Source organism: Phycomyces blakesleeanus (assembly GCF_001638985.1).
Source record: "Phycomyces blakesleeanus NRRL 1555(-) unplaced genomic scaffold PHYBLscaffold_1, whole genome shotgun sequence".
Taxonomy (NCBI): Eukaryota; Fungi; Mucoromycota; class Mucoromycetes; order Mucorales; family Phycomycetaceae; genus Phycomyces; species Phycomyces blakesleeanus.
In genome coordinates this window covers 1,672,169-1,695,288 of record NW_017265134.1, presented here as the reverse complement: position 1 = coordinate 1,695,288, position 23,120 = coordinate 1,672,169, and the positions used below count along the sequence as shown (strand labels likewise).

Here is a 23,120-nt window from a genome sequence, read left to right as displayed (position 1 = left end):
ATCTTCTTCTGCCAGTACTAGCTACTGCGAAATGGTAGACTCTCTTGAGGTTGGATTCTCAATTGAGAAGCAAGTGGTGGCATCTTGCCAACAACATAGGGAACGATCAGTGCGATTCTCAGATGTAGTCACAATAAACAACTCTGCCTTTGTAATGGTTGTGAATGGGAGCAAAGGCAATCAAGACCTGTCTGCTTATCAGCAATACAACAGTTCTTCCTCTTCCTAAAATTATATATATATATATATTGGTATTTGTATATTTCATACTTTGTATATATCTACTATCCAATACAATGTATACAATTTGTTCTGCTTTATTTATATAAACACTTCTTAATAATATTTATTTTTCTCTATTTTTTAATTGTAAATTTCTACTTTCATTAAGTTGAATATATGATTTAGTACTCTTACGCTTCTTTTTTGCGTTAGATTGGAAGATGTAGTTATATATTGTAACTTCAATAAACCTATTTTAATAACACCTTTCGATTTTTTTTGAAAGCTATTGATAAACTAATTTGCTTAAATATAAAGTGGATAATACTATTTATTTACACTCAAGTGTAATATATTATAAGACGGTCACAAAAATTGTCATTTTTTTTCATTTTTTTGAAGTATTATCAATTTTTTTTTGTTAAACCTACTAAAAGCTTCAAAACAAATAAAGCAAAAGCGCAATAGGACTTCACCAGATTCTAGTACCACAAACCATAAAAGAAAGTATTAGAACTTATTCATACAATGAGGAGTTATAGGTCAATGAGAAAAGGACGCTACATATAGATATATATTCAAAGCCTTTGGTATTCCGAGAGTACTGTTGAAGATGTAGTAAAAGTCTTTCAATATAAAGCTGTTTCCACCCTCTTGGCATGTCAAGAAAGGGAACTAAAAGTTACAAAAAGAACCCAATCTGCTATAGTGCACTCATTTAGTAGAGAGACATTTGTGTTAATAGTATTCCATCATTAGAAATTAGTAGATGTGGGAATCTTAATTTGTCTGACCTAGTAATTTCTTCCTTGATGTAAGGAACTATATAGAAATAATGACAAGCAGCTTTTATTTAAAGAGGGTGGCGCACCAGGCCACAGGCGCTTATGGTACATTGTATAAGAAATAGAGGTACCTTGTAAATATTTTTGTATTTTACTTTGCTCCGAGCCGGGATCTCAACTCTATTGAGTATACTTAGGCGCATCTTATGAGGAAATTATGCAAGACTAGAGAAAAAGTAACAAAAATGGAAGAACTTGAAGCAGTAATTCAAAAGACAGAGTCGAAATACCACTTCAATTTCTGAAAAATTTAGTAGAGGTATATCAGATAAATCTAAAAAAGTAATCACAGATTGTGATAGCACAACTCACCTCTAGAACTTCATAATTTTTCTCTTCAATGTATATATATCGAACTATCTTTTCTCAAAGTTTGGCTTTATTATTAGAGCATTTTATTATTAGTATTATTGAAAAGAAAATATTGTCGATAATATGCTTGAGAAAGTATTTTGAAAATTGGAAAATCTACCCATAATATATTACACTTGAGTGTAAATAAATAGTATTATCCACTTTATATTTAAGCAAATTAGTTTATCAATAGCTTTCAAAAAAAATCGAAAGGTGTTATTAAAATAGGTTTATTGAAGTTACAATATATAACTACATCTTCCAATCTAACGCAAAAAAGAAGCGTAAGAGTACTAAATCATATATTCAACTTAATGAAAGTAGAAATTTACAATTAAAAAATAGAGAAAAATAAATATTATTAAGAAGTGTTTATATAAATAAAGCAGAACAAATTGTATACATTGTATTGGATAGTAGATATATACAAAGTATGAAATATACAAATACCAATATATATATATATATAATTTTAGGAAGAGGAAGAACTGTTGTATTGCTGATAAGCAGACAGGTCTTGATTGCCTTTGCTCCCATTCACAACCATTACAAAGGCAGAGTTGTTTATTGTGACTACATCTGAGAATCGCACTGATCGTTCCCTATGTTGTTGGCAAGATGCCACCACTTGCTTCTCAATTGAGAATCCAACCTCAAGAGAGTCTACCATTTCGCAGTAGCTAGTACTGGCAGAAGAAGATTTGCTTCTCAGGATTGATTGGGTAGACATTTGAAACAACTTAATGAAAAATAAGTGTGATAAAGATGGGGAACAAGTAATCAACGGAAAGAACGCCTTTATATAGGGATCCAAATGTACCATAGATGTGAGACTGTGGATCTGAATAAATTGACCGCCACTTTGAATAATACATATGTTCGCTTGAATACCAATTAGCAGCGCGTATTATTTATCTATTAATACCATTTTGTATCATGCAATATGAAGTATTCTTTTTGGTACTGATGCTCACAACACCATGGGTTTTTACGGGTGAAAGTAACCGCTAATAAATTTACCTGTCATGGAAGCTAGCTATTAAAATATAAGACATTTCAAAAGCCAATAATTACTAGGATATTAATGCATACAGCATTTTATGGTTAGAAATTGACCGTGTATATATGCAAGGCCACACTATAAGAAATTAACAGTAGATCATATTAAAATGTATAGACACAGCAAGTTGTATGGACATGTAATACGCTTGACATTATCAACATGTACGCTTCTTATTATATATACTATAGCGTGAAACTTTTGTCATTAATGTAAAAACAGATAAATAAATTTATTTGATGGATATATATTATATTAGAAAAACAATAAGTCTGAATTAAAGAAAATTATATGGAGATGTTTTTACTTCATAATATTTACGTCCTTCTATCAAGATAAATATTAATTGCAAGTTCCATATACCAAATGTCAACTATATGTATACTTGGCTAGAATACTGTTCATTTAGAAATTGACTTTAAACTACCAATCGAATAACTATATTTATGTTATTTGACTATAAGGGTTAAGTATTCTTCTTCTTTATCATACGTACAGTTATATAATCCAACTTAAGTGCATTACAAATTACAAATTAAATACTTCAACATCTTATCTACCTCTTTAATAGCATGGAAATCAGTTAACAAAAACCCATATGGTACAAACGAACCTTTTAAATATAAGACCTTATCTAATTAAGTCAATTATGTAAAATGTAGATAATATACAGTTTGTTGCTACGATTTTAACTTATATGAAGACAAATTTATACAACTACCAAAGCTAACAAAAAAATCAATATACTTGGTAAGGCAGAATCTAATATGTATCAATCATGGGCAGGGTTATAATTATGTGCTCAAGAAAAAGAAAAGAAAAAAATTGGCAAAGGTTGGATTTATTATTACATATTATTATGATTTTGTATTAATATTTGTGCTGGATGTAACAATTCGATTGTTCTTAAATATACGGCCTCTCCAGTTTGTTTATTTCATCAATACAAGAAGTATTTAGGAGGATAAAATATTTGTCGGCTTCCTGGAAGTTGTAAGGCATGTGTAAAATATTAATATCAAATCAAAACATTAAAGAACTTTAGTTATATTCAAGATAGATACAAATTATTTTAGAAGATTAATAACTTTATACAATCAATTAAGCCATATTATATATATATATATATATATATATATATACAGTTTATTATAGAGTAAATGAATAGAGATAGAGATAGTATATTAAGAAGTAGAAGTAGAAGAAGACGAAGGTGATGGTGATGAAGGAGGAGGAGAAGAAGCTCTGATATTCTGCTGGTATGTGGACTGAGCTTGACCAATTCCACTTCCGTTCAAGACAGTTGTATTGGCTGAATTGTTTATAGAAACAATATTTGAAAATCGCACTGATCGTGCCCTTGGCTGTTGGCTAGATGCCACTGGTTCTTTCACAGTTGCAGACCCAATCTCCAGAGAGTCTATCATCTCACAGTACCAAGTACTGGCAGAAGAAAATTCGCTTATAAGGATGGATTGGGTAGACATTGGAAAGAAACTTAATAAAAATAAGTGTCAAGATGAGGAACAAGTAATCAACGGAAAGAACGCCTTTATATAAGGATCCAAATGTACCGTCGATGTGAGACTGTGGATCTGAATAAATTGACCGCCACTTTGGATAATACATATGTTCGTTTGAATACCAATTAGTAGCGCGTATTATTTATCTATTAATACCATTTTGTATCATGCAATATGAAGTATTCTTTTTGATACTGATGCTCACAACACCATGGGTTTTAACGGGTGAAAGTAACCACTAATAAATTTACCTGTCATGGAAGCTAGCTATTAAAATATAAGACATTTCAAAAGCTAATAATTACTAGGATATTAATGCATACAGCATTTTATGGTTAGAAATTGACCGTGTATGTATGCAAGGCCACACTACAGGAAATTAACAATAGATCGTATTAAAATATACTGGTACAAGAAGTTTTATGAGCATATAATATGGTCTACATAACTAATAAGTACGCTGTTTAATTTATATACCATATCGTGAAACTTTTGTCATTAATGTAAAAACAGATTAATAAATTTATTTGATAGATATATATTATATTAAAAAAACAATAATCTTGGATTAAAGAAAATTATATGGAGATATTCGTACTTCATAATATTTACGTCCTTCTATCAAGATAAATATTAATTGCAAGTTCCATATACCAAATGTCAATTATATGTATACTTGGCTAGAATACTGTTCATTTAGAAATTGGCTTTAAACTACCAATCGAATAACTATAGTTCTTTTATTCGATGATAAACTAATTTTATGACTATAATTGTTACTGGCTATCCTTTTTTTATCATATGCGTAGCTGTATAGTGCAAGCCAAGTGAAGTATTATTTTTTTCTAAATCATTTCAATATTCAAATCCAAAATTCTGCAATTCTTTAGTATTGAAAAACCAATAAATTAAAAGCAAAGCAAGAGAAATAAATTTGATGAGAGATCAATATTTTATTATTTAATAAAAAGAGATATAGAGGGATTAATATCAAGTAATCTTTTTTTTTCTTTGAAAATAATATTATAGTTATATGATATTTCTTTTTGTAAAGTATAAATTCTGTCGCAGTAACTGCTTCACTTGATTGTAGACAGTATTACCAACACAATTGTAGGTGTATGCCTCAATGAAGTACCAAGTTATTGTTGCTGTGAGAACAGCATTACCTTTGGTAAACGGTTTATCTTTTATGGTATATTTAATTATATTACACAATACAAAAAAGACTGTTTCAGAGAGTGGTCTTAGAAAATATCATATGAATTTTTAAAAGCGTCCTCTGAATCACCCATTTTTTCTTCTCATAATGACATAGTCCAGAATAGCTGGCCTGTCAGTGCCAGTTACACCTCTTAAAACAAGAATAAAATTTGATTTCTTCAGTAGTTATGTATTCGGGATTGTTTATGGGCTAGTATCTCAATAATGGGAAAAGTAGATACTGTGAGAGTGTTATTTATTAAAGAGACAAAATAATATTGTTTATATCTGCTACTATTAAAATCCCTGTAATTAAAATCCCTGTTGTGTAATGGTTGGTTTACACTGTATGAGTGTGTAGTGTACGTGTGCCTGGTGTGTAACAGTTCCGGAGATTGTTAACTTCCCAGGTTCATTAGCAAGAAGGAACCAGTGTTTGGTTGTGGGGTCTGTTCTTCATTCAATTGTGGTGTGTATACCACAAGTAGTATTAATTTCCTAGTTGCCTTCATTTTTATTTATATATGTCAGCTATTCGTATATAGAGCCCTTCAAAAAAAGAATTGTTAGTAGTGTCTGATATATTCTATACCATAATCCCCAGATACCTTAAGGTAATCACTTATTCCCTTGGCAAATCATCTTGATACTTTCAATCATTGATATAATCTTATTTCAACAAAACTCAACCTGAAATTCAAAATCCCGTCACCTACTGTGTTGTGATTTAGATAATATACATACGTACTTTTTGCTTTATTTCCTGCCTTTTACTTATTATTTGATATAACTTTGATATTTATTTGGGTTTAATTTCTAATGATCGTTAGGTCTCTTTTGGGTCTTCTTGTACGAGCAAAATAAGAAAATAAATTAGTGTACCATCGAATAAAAAGTGCACAGACCAGCTTAGAGTAACATACAAATCGCCGTTATAGAAACTTGTACTCCACTTTGAGAGTTATTGCTACACCAATAAATACCGAACCCTTCCTTGCTTCTTTGCTTCTTTGCTTTACTTTGATTCACTTTGAAAAGTCATATTCGATAGTAATTTGAGTAAATATTATTAGTTGTTTATTCTGCTGTAGAACAGTTACACGAGCTCAGAAAAATAATATACAGCTATATCACGTTTGCTCTGACGTGGGTATCTAATACTGACAAAAAGCGCAGTCCTAAACTTTAATCGCAGATGAAAAAAATTTCTGTTACTTATAGACCCCCTCCAACGCGTGTCGTTTGTTTTCTCCTTGAGCAACAACAGTCCCGGTTTCATAGTGAGGCGTCTCTTGCGACCGTTGCAGGGAGATTCTTCCATGCTACAAGCATCGGAAAGTGAAAGTTGTTACTCGCCAGCTCAGTTAATTCTGAGAAGTCGTGGGGCATGGTCTCTTTTCATTTTTGGAAGGACTACTGTGTACATCGCATCGCCAATGTGGAATCATGATGCTGGGGGGAGGGAGGTCTAACCTGTGGTGAGATGTGCTGGCTCTTCACTGCTAACCTGACTGAACTCTTTAACGGCTGACGGTGAAGCTACTGGTAGTCGAATGAGCTGGACCTTATCACCTAGTGTTAAGTTCTCTGGCGAGTTCGCACCCACATTACTCGGTGACGAGATGTGGGGCTGGATGAACGGGTGCTTTCCGTTGGTTTGCCACCATTCCAGCACCTCCTTCGCTACCAAGTCAGGTTTACGTCCTGAAGGAGATTGAGCCGCGTAATGCGGGGACAAAGAACTTGGTGTCATGCTTTTTATTCTTTTACTCATGTAAAAGAACATTAAGTGAAATTAAATCAAATAGAATAGTTTCTTTATATATAGCTTTAAATAAATAAATAAAGTATTTCTTAGCTATTGTCAACTTTAATAAAAAAAAACACGTTTTTAAACTTTTTTTTTTTACTTGATTGATGTCAATGTTGTAATTAGGTGGACTCATTTATAAGAAGAAATTAATCTAATCGAGTAAACATAAAAATAAATAAAATACTATTCGTATATTCTAAAGTGGTATTGATAACCGTGTTTAACTATAGATGCTGTTTTTGTCTATAAAGTATATAAATTTCAGAATAATGCTTGATGATGCCGATGGCGTGAATTATATAGTATTAAATTTTGGCTAATCTGGATGGAAATTGTAAAGGGGATGTGTTGAAATCAGAGAAAGAAAAGAGAGAAAAAGAAAGATGCAAGAATCAAAAGGTAAAAGGCGAAAGAAAAACGAAGGTTAATAAAAGATGAGAAGGAATAAAGAAATATATGTTTGAAAGAGAGGCAGCAAAGACATAATGTGGATTGAATACACAGACTGTGCACAAGAAAAAAAAAAGTTAATTTGGATTGATTTATAAAACAATAATCCTTTTTTATAAACATTTTTGTACTTTGAATATTAGTAAATGCCTGGTATCCTTCATTCGTTATTACACAAACACATGCGCAATTATATTCACAGTGGAAAGTATGATTTGAATTCAAATAAGAATAGTAGACAAGTACTGATAAGCTAAAAAGCATATCCTTTAACATCATGTATGATAACAACTCGCCAAAGATGTACAGACAGCTTTTACATTGCAATCCTTAAAGGTGAGCTGACAGATATTAAGGTATATTAAATTGCCAAGACGTAAATATTATAAAGGGGGTACATTTTCATAATGAATTCCATGGAGTGGAGTGTAACTTTGATGCGTGCCGGGTATTACGGCCTATTCATTAGTATAGATTGTTCATATGTCAGTTTTCTTTTTTGTTTAGGTACTAATATTTAAAAGATACTATGCTTTTGCCATTTCAATATCGTCAATTCTCATTAAGCCACTACAAAGATGTATTTATATTTCCACCTAATTTTGAAGAGATTGGGAAACTTATATACTATCAATAAAAGACAAACCATTAATCTAGGTCGATAGAAATGACTTTTGTATATATTTTCATATATGAGTTAATGAATAAAAGTGTTTTCGAAAAGTATTTCAACCGGTTTAAAAATCTTCTCATTTCGGGAATACTTATTAAAAGTGGCACTATCAGTTATATTTGGAGCTGGTACTGCTTTCTATTTATGCTATAAGCCTTTTATTCTTTCTACGCCACATGGGATGAAATTGGTTTTTATTTGCTTTGAAGCCAAAAGCCGTTGGATTTTTGTATAAGGCTCTTATTAAATGGTTTTTTTTATCCTTGCTTCTTGTCTTGGGCATTCTCTTTATCTGAACATTGGCGTATAATATAGTTAATAGGGCTCTTTTATTTAAAAAGTAAAATGCAAAAATAAATAAACATACACACATACACAAGTATACAAATATAAAAGTATATAAGCGTATAAAGTATTATAATATCAAGAAGACTTTCTAGTCCTTGAATCGGCCAATGTAACGATCATAAACTTCCTTTATGGCACCTTGTCGTCTTTCATCCATAATAATTATAAGTGAAGACTTATTTATAGCAACAACGTTTGAAAATCGCACCGATAGTTCTCTATGGACTGGCTTGGAAACCACTGGAGAATCTCTTATTGGCTTGGCTCCCTCAAAGGATTTCAAAATTGAGCAGTAAGTAAAGCTGAGAAAGGAGAACGAGTCGGTGAGAAGAGACTGGATTGTCATGGTGTGATTGACCCAAGTATTAAGTATTAGAGAGGTTGAGAAATTGAAATATAGTAAAATCTTGCTTATATATGAAAATAAGTAAAATATTTATAATGCAGAACTTGCATATGTAAATTGAATCAGAGCATTTTATAACAGCTGGAAAAGTTGGTTTTCTTTGGGAGCCCTTCATTAACTCGCAAGAGTTTATTTCACAGCTTATAGACATCCTGTACATAAAATCTTAGTATATTTAACTGTACAACTTAAATGGATTTAGCTTCAAGGCTTTTATAGTATATCACAAGATATTAAATCTGATAGCAATATGTGTTAAACATCGTCATGTAATATAAAATGTGTTACGATATCAATTATGTATTTGTTTGTTTGTTTGCTTTTTCCAGAGGTAAGCATATATTATTGCTAGTGGGATACACGTTGTTATTAAAATTGTAGTGTCTAAAGATATTAATAGGCACACATGATTTTCGATAAATAATTGATCGACCTGTGAGATTCGACTCTTGTAGATTTTATTGCTAGAAAGGTTTCTTTCTTGCTATTCAATCGCTAAACATGTAGATGATATTTTCACATGAATTTAATGTGGCCTTTATTCTTATTGCTGATGCTATTATTAAAATATATCTTTGATGAATGTAGAATCCATAATAATCCTGTCGTATACGTGACTGCGGAGAGTTATGTATAATATATTTAGCTGTTTCTTCTTTAGATTAGTAGGATAGTGCAAAAATAAAAAATGAAGCTTATTCATGATAATTGCAAGGCAACAAATCAAAAAGATACTTTAATTAACTGATTCATTACTTCTCTATAGTAAGTAAAGAGAAATATAGAATGACATCAATAGTAATAATAAGCAGTAATAGTATGTGCGGTTAATGGATTACTATGATAAAAGTTGAGACAATAAATACAATCGATAACAGTGCTAAGCTATAATATCATATAGTAATACATATCTAACAGTGTATTTGGACTTTACCATGTTAAACCCCACAATTCCTTGTTTAAAGTTTGTTAATAAAGTCCTAAAGAAGCATTCTCTCTCTCTCCCTCTCTCTCTTCTACTTTTGAATTTTATTTTATTTTCAAATAAAAAATAGTTATTTAATAGAGATATTTGGTGATATTAGATACACTCAATGATATTTACATGACTTAAATATCTTGTAAGAACACATTACTACATGAGTAATTTATAGTAGATTGGAATATACGATGGTAAATAATTACTTATAATTTAATTTTAACCTATTTGGATCAATTTTTTTATTTTTGGAAAATCATGAGTGTGATATTGATAAGTAGTCCAAGTTAGCCCACTCTTTTGTAATAAAATATACATATTATGCACCGTAACTTTAAATAACTCGATATATTTATATAAGTAAAAATAAAATTTCTTGGAATATCCAGAATCTCTTGACTATCCCTTCAGCTACTGACCATAGAATTAGTCTTGTACTTTTAACCATGTTGGGTATTATATAAGTATGTGAGCACCATTGATAAGTACTTTCTCATTCTGGTTGGCCGCATTATCTTTCTCAGAGCAAATTTAAGACCATTGACTGTATTTTTTTCTTTGAAAATTCTTGTACTTCAAATTTTATTTTACTTTTCTTTTTCTGGAAGGAAGGATATTTTAGGGTATATTAAATTATTTAAATATAAGTTGGTATATATCATATAAGAATACAATGACTTGATATTGAGCTTTCTATTTATCTCTTTGTACATTTAATTGTATAGACTTTGCGCTTTTCTATAATAAAGTGAGATCAAGTTGACGTGGTGGACTATTGCGAGTAAAAATCAAGGATATAAAGGAGAAAAGAAGAAAAGAAACTTGGTCAAAAATGAATACACAATAATAATATCAGATAAGAAGCAGAGGACAAATAGAGATGAAAGTAGCTAAGGGTTTGTTTGTAAATATATACAATGGGACCCCACACAGAATACGGCCAAGTGTGGCTGAGATGCCAAATAGGATCATCGATATGGACCAAAAAGAAAAATTGGATATATAGAAGAATAGAAAACGCCTTTACGGTTCAATGAGGGATCGGAAAAACACTGCAGAAAAATCGAAAGAATATTTTTGAGCCCATTTAATGGACACTGTTACTATAAAATAAAATGAGAAGTTCAAATGAACACACGCACACGCACAATGACTGAAAGAAATGACATCCATATCCTTTCAAGTCCTAACTGGCACACACAGAACTGAACCCCACATCTCTAAGCAAACAGGCGATACTCATTACTGAGCAATTTCTTGTTCGGATTAGTTTTACCATTTTCAGAACCAAAATATAAGAGCAAATATTGCTTAACTTGGAAGCAACCACTCATATATTGTGTAGCATCCACATGCGCACACAGTGTAGCCGCAATTGTTTTTTAACTTTCTTTCAGGAAAAATGTTCCTTAGAATACCTCTTTCTATCCTCTTAAATAATATTTTACAATGCCTCGGCTAAGAAGATCATTTGGAACCTGCGCGCTACTATACATTTCTGTACTAGAATGCTATGGTTTACCAGAAAACACGACAGAAGATACTCGCGCAACCTACTCTAATGTAGTCGCATTTTCCGTTATCAAAGCTATTGTGTTTGCTTATCTGGCTCACAGTATGGTAATCCGACCTTCCATGAATACAATATCTTCTGGTACTTTTGGAGAACGGTTTTTATTCCTAGCCTTTCCGACATTTGCAGGTAGTCTAGTTTCCCATCACATATCAGCGGCCTGGTATGGGGATCGCTCCCTTGGAATCGAAAACTTTAAGAAACCACTTGAGGTGTACAGCAAAACAATATCGGAAGAGGCTGATGACAATATTATACACACTATCGCGGGTGAACCTTCTGGATCTTACTTTGGATCCTTTTCTGCGCAAAATGACATTGAATTGGAAAGTAATCCAATGAAAGCTAACCTCAATATGGTTCAACAAAAGACTCAACGGAAAAGCGATTGGCTTGTGGATTATGGAAATAAGACTCAAGAGTTTAACATCGAAGACCACGACAATGCAACATATCTTGCTGCTCTTCTACAGAGTCTTGGTCCCGACAAAGCAAAAAAACTAAAACACTGCCTTCTCAACTCAAGTCTTTTCGTTGGGTTTGATTTACTTGACGAAACTCTACTGGAAGATCTAAACTATATAAAGACAGACCAAATAAGGGTCATTGGTCTTGGAGTAGCCTGTAAATATCAGGCAAGTGTTGCACCCAGTGTGGTGCGTTACTTGCCGACTACCATGTTAGACCAGCTTTACGACTCCAGTTCGGTGGATAGAGTTCCTTACAAAGAAGTGTTTATTACCTTGGTACAGTTGGGATACACCGTAATCGAATGTCTAAATCCCAACAATGAAAACAAATGGATCAAGTCGGTGCTCTTGGTTTACATGATCATGTCAATGGGCCAAACTCTCTCAATCTTAGCTCTACACACTCAAGAATTCGCCTTTAGTGTTCGTTATAGACCAGGTCATCCAAAACAAAATATATCTTCTGACAACACTTGTACACCTGCTTCAGATACCCACTTGGATAAAGACTTCGGTTGTACGTCTCGTCCTCTTGAAGGACAAAACGAGACAGCAAATGAATATTGCGATGCCGTTATACACAAAGGCTCCTTTCTTTACCAGGTACTCCAGGGATTGAACATTTATACAAATACTGAAGAACCCCTGGATCCATATGAAGAAAGTGTATGGAACTTTTTTGTGGTAGTATTGTTGTTTGCCATGCCATTTCTGCTAGGAATTTGGGCAGATTACGCTTCTCACAGCACAACCGAATGGCTTGTGTTGGCATAGTCCTTGTATATTATTTTTCCTGCAATTCTGACCTATATTTTTAAACATATAGAAGAGATAGATAGTGTAGTGTGGAGTGTATTTTCATTGATCAGTATGGGCTGTCTTATTACAACCACTGTAACAGGTTTTTTTTTGACCATATGATAATGATGTTAAAGTTGGTTGTAATTTGCTTTAAAGTAAAATAAAAAACAAAGCAAGATATTTAGACTCTTTAAATACACTATTCACTTTATAGCACAAACAGGATGCACAACCAAATGCCTGTCATAGACAATGCCGATTTGTGTGAGTTCTTATTGTTTTCTCATCCAACATTTTTGATAAAAAAAATGGATTTGGTAAAATTGATTTGACTGTTTTTTTTTTCTATATTATTGTTTTCATTTATTGAACAGCCACAAGCCAAACAAAATGTTGAATCTTTTTTAATAAAAAATGATGGAGAGAATCACTTTTATTTACAAAAGGGTCTCGTAAGGGATGGCAGTGATGGTCTGGGGAACGTTCTTAGCAGTAGAGACGTAACGGGCAGTGCGAGGCTGGACGGGAGCTCTCTTCATGCTGACGATAACTGTAAAAGAAGTTAAAAAAACAATAGATATCAGGAACCTCATTCAATCAAAGCCACCCTTTTTTTTATAAAAATTTTTTTACTAAAATTTTCACAAAACTTACCACCAGCATCCTTGGCAGCCTGCTTCTTCTGGGCGTTCTCCTTGACGCGGTCCAAGAACTCCTGACGGCACTTGGAGTGCTTGATGTGCTCAACACGGATGTTGACACGCTTCTCGATGTAGCGGTTGCCAACACGCTTGTTGATGATGACACCAACAGCGGACTTGGTGACGTTGTAGACGACACCAGTGCGACCGTGGTAGAACTTGTGGGGCATACCCTTCTGGACAGCAGCGTTGGCCTTGATGTCAACGATGTCACCAGTCTTGTAGATGGTCAAGTAGGTAGACAAGGGGATAGCACCATGGTCGCGGAACTTGCGCGAGAACATGTGACGGGTGCGAGCACGGACTGTATGATGATAATAGTAATAGAAAAAGCAAAATAGAGTTAAGGAGGTGTGATTGAATATGATTTTTGTTATTATTTTCCACTTGTTCATAGTTTCTGTTTTTTTTCATGATCATGAACAGAAAGGATACTTACGACCGAAAGAGTGAGGCATGCTGTAGGCGTCATATCGATGAGAATGGAGGATAGTAGTTGTAGTAATGACAGCGGTAAATATATTGATAATATTAAACAGCAGGAGTACATAAAAAATATAAACAAAAACAATAAGTTTGATGATGAAGAGAGTTGGCGATTGATGGCGATCAGGTCGAGAAAGGATGAAGAGGAGGGGTTTCGTTTGTCGTAATCCCGGGGTGTTCTCTCCTTTTTTCTGTTTGATGTACAGAAGGACCTTGTTCGTCCGTTAATCTTACCTGACAAACTTTGCACTTGGCTGAAGGGGGGAAGCGGCAAAAAAAGAGAAGGAAGACTTCTTTGCACTTGTTGGCTATGCTTTTGTCTGGAAAAAATTTTTGTGGCAGTTAATTTTTTTCCTCTTCATTTTTTTTTACAATACACATGTGTATAAACGGGTGGCGTGTGATGTCACGTACCTGATATTTTTCTTTTTTGAAGATTTCAATCTTATTCTTTTTTAATAAATCCCACAATAGTGAATAATTAAAAAAAATCTAATGAAGTATTATTGCACTAGATAGTATTAGAGCTAGACTGAGCATCTTATCCAAGATATATGTATATATGTGGAATATATCACATAAAAAAGGTATTATAATCATCTAACAAACCGTTTGGGAGGCTTGTTATATCAGCCAATCATCAGTCTACGTTGGAACAAAGGGGGTTCAAGTTCATTTTACACTGTACTTTGGTTATTACAGTATTTCTGTACAAAGAAGCAAGCAAATCTGTATATTGATGGATATTATTATATGGCGAACAATTTGTTATTGATATTATTGAAATTATTGTTAATATTCATTAGCAGTGTTAATGTTTGCAAATAATGCGTACAAGCAATATAATCAATATTATAAAATAACTATATATCTATTATATGTATGTTTGTATGTTTGCATGTTTATTTGGTATAAATAAATTTTGAAACACAAAAATATTTTAATTATTATAGATTCAAGAGATATTTGGTGTTACTTGAGAATCAAGAAAAGTTTTTATTACGAAACAAAAAGGAGGACTTGAAAGAAGTATTATGAAATAAAGATATATATAGGATGAATATTCTTAAAAGTTAACTCCATCGAAAAATAAAATATATTTCAAGGATTCTTCTTTACTTGATTTGTTTATTTTATAAAAATGATAAATAAAGTTGACTTGTAATAAAGTTATAGTTTCAGGTTTCAATGTTCAATGTTCACTATCGTCATGCAAGAAAGCGGGATCTTCAATTCACATAGCGTTGAGCAGAGTTTTGGTGAGTAAGTAAGTAAGAAAAAACAAAAGCAAATTTGAGCATTTGTCCTGGCAACTTTTTAGAAGTGGGACATACCATTCTCGTCACCCACACGCAACCAACTTGTTGAGGTACCCATCCATTTCTTGACACGGGACGAAAATATGACAAACTCGACTACAATCATAGTGTCAATAGAGAGCTGAATGGCACCACAAATAATAAACTGAAGGGGAGAGTTTGTATAAATGAAGTAAAAAAGCTTGAATCCATCTCCCAAAAACTAAGATTGTTGGATTAGTATCATGGTACATCATATTATCATATCTATAATTTGCTGCTTGTTGTAATTGCTATGGCTAATGCTATAATTTCTTGTTCTCGTTCTCGTTCTTCTTTTTAGTTTATTTATTATCTTACCCAACTGGCAAGAACCAATTTACTGAATCCCGAAGTAGATTTTCGTCTAAAGCTCGAGATGCATTGGGGCATTGGAAGTGTACTTTCGATACCTAAACTCAAGGCACCAAGCACCTCAATGAATGCTGGATAGGAACGTAAAAAGAAATACAACAAGGCAATAATGGTCGTAAAGGCTAATAAGCAATTAACATAGTCGAGGTAATGATCCCAATGCCAGAATCGGAGTCTGTACCACGGACGACGGCTTTCATATCCTTCGGCTTCGGCCTGGAGGTCTTCGTCCAACAATGAACTAGAAGAGAAGGAAGACCGAACGTCTCCGTAAAGAGTAGACGGGCTGGAATGCTGATATTCGACTACAACCTGTAATAGGATCAACTGGGCCAGGATCATGACAATCGACTGGACTAGAAGTGTAGTATCAAACCGCTTGCCTACCCTTTTAGAAAAATTCAAGTCAATATGCATACATAATCTATACAAATACACACATAGACATACATATATATATATATACGTATTGTGTGTGTATATATGTGTATATGCGTATATGTGTATATATTACCAGAAAAATATACGTAGAATACTATATTTATATATGTATTATATGCATACATAAAATTTAATATGCATACATAATTGTGAGTTCAAGGCCATTAAATATAGACACCCAGTGATACTTTTTCTATTTCTTTTCTTTTTTTTTAAGTATATATATATGTATATATATAATCTCTTGAACATCTTTACTTTGCAAACAGTAGAATTGCACATGTGGCCGAGTTGAAACCTGCACTCGATTGTGTCTTGCGAATGATGGCATACTATAATACCAATGAGCTTCTGATGCATATTTTTTAAAAGATTCTGTTTTTTTCTTTTAAATATTCGTCTATTGAATTTACTTGGTCAACATAGCCAACGACAGGGCCAAGCACCATGGCACTTGACAGTAAGAATGAGACGTCCATAATTAAGCCACAATGAGATATGATATGTTCTTCCTTATTATTAATATTATTATTAGTAGTGGTAATAGTGGTAGTAGAATTTATCTTTTTTTTTCTGAATATGTATTTGACTATGAATAAATCTGTAGAAGCTTATTATAGCATTTCATTTCTAGATAAGATCGACGTCATTCATGCCCACACATACACACAGGTGATACGGCATCACGACGATAAACATAAACCGTCACAGAGAAACGTAATAAAGTATCCAGTAGGTGGCAAATGTTTTTGTTTTTCCTTTGTTCTTCTTCAAGGGGGAATGCTTGTTCACATGAGGTCACTACCGATGAGCAACTGCCGATCCCAACACGTAAACGTGATTTATGTACCAGTGGTTCTTTACTGAACCTGCTGGTCAATTTTTGGCATGCCCTCAAGGGTAATATTATGTATATATATATATTAATCAATCAAAAAAATGAAAATGAAAATAAAAGCGAGCAAATACCTTGTGTATAAATATTCAAATATATTTGAAAAATTATTACCAAGGTATATATGTATATTAGGTTAAGTACAGATGGAAATGATGCAGATTATTAGAGCTATTAGAGCTATTATTATTATTACTATTATTACTATTATTAACTATTAATTATTAATATATATATATTTCATTTTGATGTGCATATAAAGAAATGGATGAATGAAATAATAAATATGAGAAGAAAAGAGCATGTCGTCTATAGAAAAGAGAAATCAATAAAATGTATCGGGCTTATATGTTGAATGCAAAGTGAAGATATATAAAAAAAGAGAGTGTTTTGTAAGAAGGAATGTTCTATGTGGTTGATTGATTGGTGTTAAATAAATGCTAGTGGTTAAACAAGTGTGCAAGAGTATAAGTGTGTGCAAAAGTAAAGGAGTAAGTGAGTGTGTAAGTCAGTGCAAGTGCAAGTACAAGTGCAAGTGCAAGTTTGTGTGTTTGTCTATCGTTTTTTTTTTTTGGTTCGTAATTTTGGTTTTTGGTTTTGTATGTTGTTGTTTTGTGTGTGTGTTTCAGAGTGCTGATCCTTCTGCAAGATTAGCTCTTTCTTTGCCTTTTTTACTCTTTCGAGTATTTATTGCCTTTTTCTTCTGGTGAGTGGCCTCAGTATCTGATCGTCTACGGGTCGTCCCGCCTTCATTAGGGTCAGGCTGATTTCTACGTAATAGTGGCAATGAAATTCGATGGACAATCGGTCTATGGTCGTCGTTGGGTGGGTCTACAGGGGAATACCGCAATGGCTTTGGTGGGTATTGAGATATTACAGGTGGTTTAATCGCACCAAAGTGAGCATGCAGAGTTGCTTGCTGTGTCTGATGGTGGGTATTGTGTTGAAACTGAGGAATAGCAATTGTGGTATTGATAGCAATTTTGGCAGGTGGAGGTAAAGACGTTGATGATAATGAAAATAAGTCTTGGCGAGTAGGCTTTTTTTTCAAGTGCCTTATTCCGAGAGTTTTTGAAGGGGTGGGATCATGAATCGAGTGAACATCTCTAAGATTGTCGTGCGATCGGGACACCTTGAACGCGTCTAGCTTGGATTTAAAATAAGCAGACGATCTACGGAGGAGATCTCCTGCAGACCGACGACGGTTTGTTGGGTCAGGCGAAGTGCTAGTGGTGGACGGTGGCGGTGCTGGTGCTGGTGTTGGTGTTGGTGGGGAAGGAGAGACTGTGAGCATGGTGGGTGGAGTTGCAGAAGAATGAAGAGAAGGAGCATCGTGGCTATTCTTATGGCAAAATAGACACAGACAAAAAAGGAGAAAAAGGTGAGTATATTATTATTAAGAGTTTCTTATTTTAAAAAAAAAAACAAAAAGACAAAGAAATATTAATAATACTATTATTATTATAGAAAAACTGTCAAGTTCAGCCACACACAAACACAAATACACATGTATAAATATACATTGTCCCTTAAAAAGGGATATGTCCGAAAGTCATCTATAGGAAGATGCTCACCTCGAGCTCAACCATTTCTAATCGCAGCCGAGACCGCTTCTTGTCAAATTGGTGAATGAGGTCTCTGGAAAAGGAATCTTCATCGAGGTCTCGGGGTAAAGGTAACAAATCGCTCGAATTGGATGATGACCTTTGATGAGGAAGTGATGTGGTTGACATTGGGATTCCACCAACCAAACGAAAAAACAAACAACAGTCAATAAAATAAAGAAAGGAAAAGAAAATAGGATGTAGAAAACGGAGATTGGAATGAGAACCCAGAACAAGAGAACCATGGAGTTAGCTTCTTACTTCTTGGTAGTTTAGAAACGGACTCAACCTATCTATAGAAAAATCAATTGAAGATCGGACCCAGTTTTGCGTGTAAAGTGACACGTGTGGAGTGTCACCTAAAGTAAAGTATAAAAAAAATATAAAAATACAAAGAAAAAAAATAAGAAAGATCGACAAGGTTGTCAAAAAATGAGGGGGTGGAGGGGGAAATAGTGATAATGATAATGATAATGGTAACATAAAATAATACACAATATATTTTATATATATATATATATATTCTCTTGGAGTATTTTAAAGAAGAAGAACAAAAGATGTATACAGGTAATATTAATAATACTAATAATAATAATAAAAGAGGTTGTTTTTTTTTCTTGATATGTGTGTGTGCGCGTGCGTGCGTGTGTGCATGCATGTGTGTGTGATAGTGAGTGAGTGTATATATGTGTATATGTGAGTGTAGTGGAAAAAAGAGGTAGGTAGTGAATTAAGAAAAAAAGGAATTGGGATTATTTCATACTATCGACTCTGTAAAGAAGTGAATATTTTCAAGGAAAAAAAAGACGGTATTTTCAATCAACTTACCCGTAAGGCAAGTAGGTCTTCTTCAATATCTTTATTCGATAGTCCTGTAGCCGGAGGTGCCATAGGAAACCCAATGGTCTCCTTTATGTCTTGTAATTCACCAGACTCTTCCTTTTGATGCCTCTTTCGCAGTAAAAGTACTGCAGGGTCAGACAATGGCCGATCTACAAGGATTAATATAGAAAAGATAATCTTTTTAGATTAATAAGAATCCCACAAGAATCTTCCAAACTCAATCAAACCAAAATAAGATATAACAATTATCTACCTGGCGTAACATCGTTGAGTTTTGCCCTTTCATTCTCCATCGAAAATCTTTTCCCATTCAATGAAGCTAATATTTCCCGTCTCAAAGCGTTCTTCTTTGACTATCAAAACCATTTACTCGAATTAACTCATAAAGTACTAGCACATCATGTATAGCAAAAATCGAAACTTACAGCGAAATGCATATTAGCTTGGTAGGCAACCCCCTCAAACTGTTGCCTAAAGTTATTGTGTTGACATGCTCGCCACGCTTCGGCTTCCCGAATCCGTTTTCCCTTCTTTGCTTCAATTTCCTCCATCAAAGCCACCAGTTCGGGATGTGTGCCTAGTTTATAGCACAATAAAAAAAAAGTACAATAAGTAATTAATATATATTTGAATTATTTTCCTTGGTATTACAAACAACCATTCATTCATTTAATCTAATTTAATGTAATTATATATTACCATTGGCTATCATGGTTGCTTCTTCATTGAGTTCATTCATCTTCTCTTCATACATTCTATGCACATCATTAGTCTCAAATTCAATCCTATCTTACCAACTTACTTGTCTCTTAGTCTTGCAAATTCAACCTCAATAAATGTCAGGGCTTTCAATGCATCGTTGTGCCTCCGCTGACTATCCAAATCTTCCTCTTCCTCTTCCTCTTCTTCCATTGGTTGTTCTTTCCAGAAAATAATAATAATAATAATAATAAGAAATCGTGTGTATGTGTGTGTATGCATATGTATATGTATATATCGTATAATAAGTATTATACATACAATATGCACATCTATACAGATTTAAAGATGTACACTTTTTCACTCACCACAAAACATAGGACTCATAAAATTAAACTTGTCCTCAGTCGGAGACTGGGCTTTTGAACGTGTTGTTTTGATCGGCCTTGGTTCCGTGTCAAGCGATAGCCTTTTGCCCTTTTCCTCAGGTGTTTCTGGTACCTCTTCTTCATCTTCCTCTGGTGATTCATCCTCTCCCTGTTTCTCCAAAGGCTCGCCGCGTATCGACCGCCGTCTACTACGTGTATCAACCTCTTTGGAATCCAAGCGCTTGGCAGGCGTCACTTTGTTGTTTTGAGGTGTCTTTTCAGTTTCGTTTACATGGAGTGGATGTACAGATTCAACTTCTGTTTCCTTATCCACCTCCATTGCCACAAACTCCAAATCCAACAATGAACGTGGCTTTTTTACTGTAGGCTCGTCCTCATCCTCTTCTTCGTCGTCTTCGTCTTCTTCAGGATTCTCTATTTTTCGTTTTCGTATTGCGAGATCGTCCTCTCCAGGTTCTGGTGAAGCTGACCTTGAGAGTGGGAAATCGTCTGGGACAGATGAAAGAGGCGAGGCCGAGTATTGGCCGTCGTCGTCGTCATTTTCGTGTTCAATGTCAGTGGCTTCATTAGAAAGAGGTTCTGGGGAGTCTGCGTGGTAAGCAAATAGTTCGTCATCGTCCTCCTCTTCTTCTTCAATTCCCTGTGCAAAATGAAGCAATCCTTCACCATCCTCTGCACTCAACACTGATGGAGAAGAACCTAAGGACAACTTTGAACTCTGGCGTGTAGGTACATTATCTTCGCAACCGTCGTCTGATTTCTCAAGCAGGGAATCCATCAGTTTGAGAAAGAATAATTGCAAGAAAATTGAAAAATAAAATATAAAAAAAGAGAGAAGACTGGGTTGTCTGGCATTGGAGGGGGGGGGGCGGATTGTAGTGGGGGGGGGGGGAATCTTTCCATTTTTGTTGAATTATTTCTCCCTCCCTTTCTCTCTCTCTCCCTCTCCCTCCTTCTCTCTCTGATAATAATAATAAAAATACATCAAAATTTGATGACATCGCCAGCTCTTTCTCAGATAGTCTAAAGAAAGAAAACCAGACTGAAAACTCACATACATGCATGTGTATGTATATGTATGTGCGTTAATAGTTTGAGAGAATTAAAGAGGCTTGTAACAGCATCTATATATGTAAAGGCTTATATCTGACTGTATAAAAAGTACTGTGGACTTCATTTTTCTTTCTAAAGACACAAATATATGAATGTGACATTTAAAAATATCTGGTTGTGATTATGCTATTATATGCCTGTGCGTGTAAAAAAAATGACAGAGATGTGCGTTTCTGACTTATCACTGTGCTGTTGCCTGTGCTGTCGATGCCATATCTCTACAGGTGATATTTTGGCTATGCTATTTCGAATTTGACTGTGGGACTTTATCTCCAATGCACACACAACACACACAGATTTACCGAAAAAAAAAACCAAAAAACCAAAAACCAAAAACCAAAAATAAAAATAAAAAAAATAAAAAAATCCAAAGTTGGGAGTGGAGTACCAAAATCAGTCCAAGCCGGCACACCCATCTGAACCTTCCCTTTCTTCACGATCCTTAGATATGGTGAGTGAATGGATGGATATCAATGAATGGATATTTGCAAAGAGATGAGACAAACACACACACACAAGCGAACGAATGGATGAATGGATGAATACAAATATCAGAAACATCAAAACGAAATCTTAAAAAGATCCTATACATATTCGAAAATACGAACACTTAGATATATATATTTCAAATATACATTTTCATTTTCCAATCACAATCTGCATCACATTGTTTTTTTTAAGATATTATAAGTAATAATAATAGTTCCACTTAATAATGTGTTTATTCGTTACAGGACACTTCCAAGACTCCCGTTAAGCTCGCTAAGGTTACCAAGGTTCTTGGCCGTACTGGATCCCGTGGTGGTGTCACCCAGGTCCGCGTTGAGTTCATGGATGATACCAACCGTAGCATCATCCGTAACGTCAAGGGTCCCGTCCGTGAGAACGACATTTTGTGTCTCTTGGAATCCGAACGTGAAGCTCGTCGTCTCCGTTAAGAGCAACAAAAATAACCTACAACAACAAAAGAAAAAGAATCTCACATTTCATAAAGAAAGAAAAAAAAACTATTCGTTTGGTTGTCTGTTTGTCTTCATTTTATTTTTATAATTTCATCAATTGAACAATTGGATATTTTTTTGGATTTTTATGCAAATTCTGGGAACATGTACAATATTTATTTTATTCTGATAGAACTTAGAGAAAGCAATACTGTACATATACGTATTTGTGTATATATATGTGTGTGTATTATACATTGTAATAAATATATATATATACATATATTTTATAAAAGAAAAAGAACATGGAATTATGCGAGGAATCGCAAATGGCTTCTTTGGTTTATTTTTTGTTTTTTGGATCTTTACACAATTTGTAGTCTATATATTGAAATGCTTAAATTGGGTATTGAAAGCCATTGTACGAAGAAGGTTGAAGATGGGGGGAGTGATTGGATCCTAGTGGTCACAGAAAGTGGCTTTGACGCTTTGTTTTTGGGGGGTGGGACAAGTTGAGTTGATATGAGTCAGAATTTTGATTAGCACTTGCGCGGACCTCCCCCTTTACCCTTTTTT

General features: G+C 34.0%; 8 protein-coding genes across 8 annotated transcripts; 2 read left to right on the top strand and 6 right to left on the bottom strand.

Moving 5' to 3' along the window:
* Positions 1 to 1,893: 1,893 nt before the first annotated feature.
* On the bottom strand, positions 1,894 to 4,290 carry PHYBLDRAFT_61837 (hypothetical protein; the record flags this gene model as incomplete). Its single annotated transcript, XM_018440862.1, has 2 exons — positions 1,894 to 2,281; positions 4,256 to 4,290. The coding sequence occupies 2 exons, from the start codon at positions 4,288 to 4,290 to the stop codon at positions 1,894 to 1,896; spliced, it is 423 nt and encodes a 140-aa protein (XP_018298826.1).
* Positions 4,291 to 6,326: 2,036 nt separating this feature from the next.
* Positions 6,327 to 7,446, bottom strand: PHYBLDRAFT_156982 (hypothetical protein). The gene has a single exon (XM_018433540.1). The coding sequence runs from the start codon at positions 6,958 to 6,960 to the stop codon at positions 6,676 to 6,678; it is 285 nt and encodes a 94-aa protein (XP_018298825.1). The 5' UTR covers positions 6,961 to 7,446; the 3' UTR covers positions 6,327 to 6,675.
* Positions 7,447 to 8,579: 1,133 nt separating this feature from the next.
* On the bottom strand, positions 8,580 to 8,837 carry PHYBLDRAFT_138334 (hypothetical protein; the record flags this gene model as incomplete). Its single annotated transcript, XM_018429973.1, has 2 exons — positions 8,580 to 8,666; positions 8,700 to 8,837. The coding sequence occupies 2 exons, from the start codon at positions 8,835 to 8,837 to the stop codon at positions 8,580 to 8,582; spliced, it is 225 nt and encodes a 74-aa protein (XP_018298824.1).
* A 2,488-nt stretch (positions 8,838 to 11,325) lies between these two features.
* On the top strand, positions 11,326 to 12,693 carry PHYBLDRAFT_161425 (hypothetical protein; the record flags this gene model as incomplete). Its single annotated transcript, XM_018434399.1, has 1 exon — positions 11,326 to 12,693. One exon carries the CDS (start codon positions 11,326 to 11,328, stop codon positions 12,691 to 12,693), a length of 1,368 nt encoding a protein of 455 aa, XP_018298823.1.
* Positions 12,694 to 13,157: 464 nt separating this feature from the next.
* Positions 13,158 to 13,879, bottom strand: PHYBLDRAFT_138332 (hypothetical protein; the record flags this gene model as incomplete). The annotated part of the gene is made up of 3 exons (XM_018429972.1): positions 13,158 to 13,270; positions 13,375 to 13,725; positions 13,861 to 13,879. 3 exons carry the CDS (start codon positions 13,877 to 13,879, stop codon positions 13,158 to 13,160), a joined length of 483 nt encoding a protein of 160 aa, XP_018298822.1.
* Positions 13,880 to 15,009: 1,130 nt separating this feature from the next.
* On the bottom strand, positions 15,010 to 16,646 carry PHYBLDRAFT_178751 (hypothetical protein). Its single transcript, XM_018438041.1, has 6 exons — positions 16,474 to 16,646; positions 16,319 to 16,392; positions 16,134 to 16,154; positions 15,566 to 16,007; positions 15,242 to 15,428; positions 15,010 to 15,134 (listed from the first exon to the last, which is right to left on the bottom strand). Exons 1-6 carry the CDS (start codon positions 16,537 to 16,539, stop codon positions 15,100 to 15,102), a joined length of 825 nt encoding a protein of 274 aa, XP_018298821.1. The 5' UTR covers positions 16,540 to 16,646; the 3' UTR covers positions 15,010 to 15,099.
* Positions 16,647 to 17,580: 934 nt separating this feature from the next.
* PHYBLDRAFT_161422 (hypothetical protein) lies at positions 17,581 to 18,688 on the bottom strand (the record flags this gene model as incomplete). Its single annotated transcript, XM_018434398.1, has 2 exons — positions 17,581 to 18,297; positions 18,530 to 18,688. 2 exons carry the CDS (start codon positions 18,686 to 18,688, stop codon positions 17,581 to 17,583), a joined length of 876 nt encoding a protein of 291 aa, XP_018298820.1.
* Positions 18,689 to 21,757: 3,069 nt separating this feature from the next.
* On the top strand, positions 21,758 to 22,835 carry PHYBLDRAFT_178749 (hypothetical protein; the record flags this gene model as incomplete). Its single annotated transcript, XM_018438040.1, has 3 exons — positions 21,758 to 21,827; positions 21,984 to 22,054; positions 22,338 to 22,835. The coding sequence occupies 3 exons, from the start codon at positions 21,758 to 21,760 to the stop codon at positions 22,539 to 22,541; spliced, it is 345 nt and encodes a 114-aa protein (XP_018298819.1). The 3' UTR covers positions 22,542 to 22,835.
* Between the last annotated feature and the right edge of the window lie 285 nt (positions 22,836 to 23,120).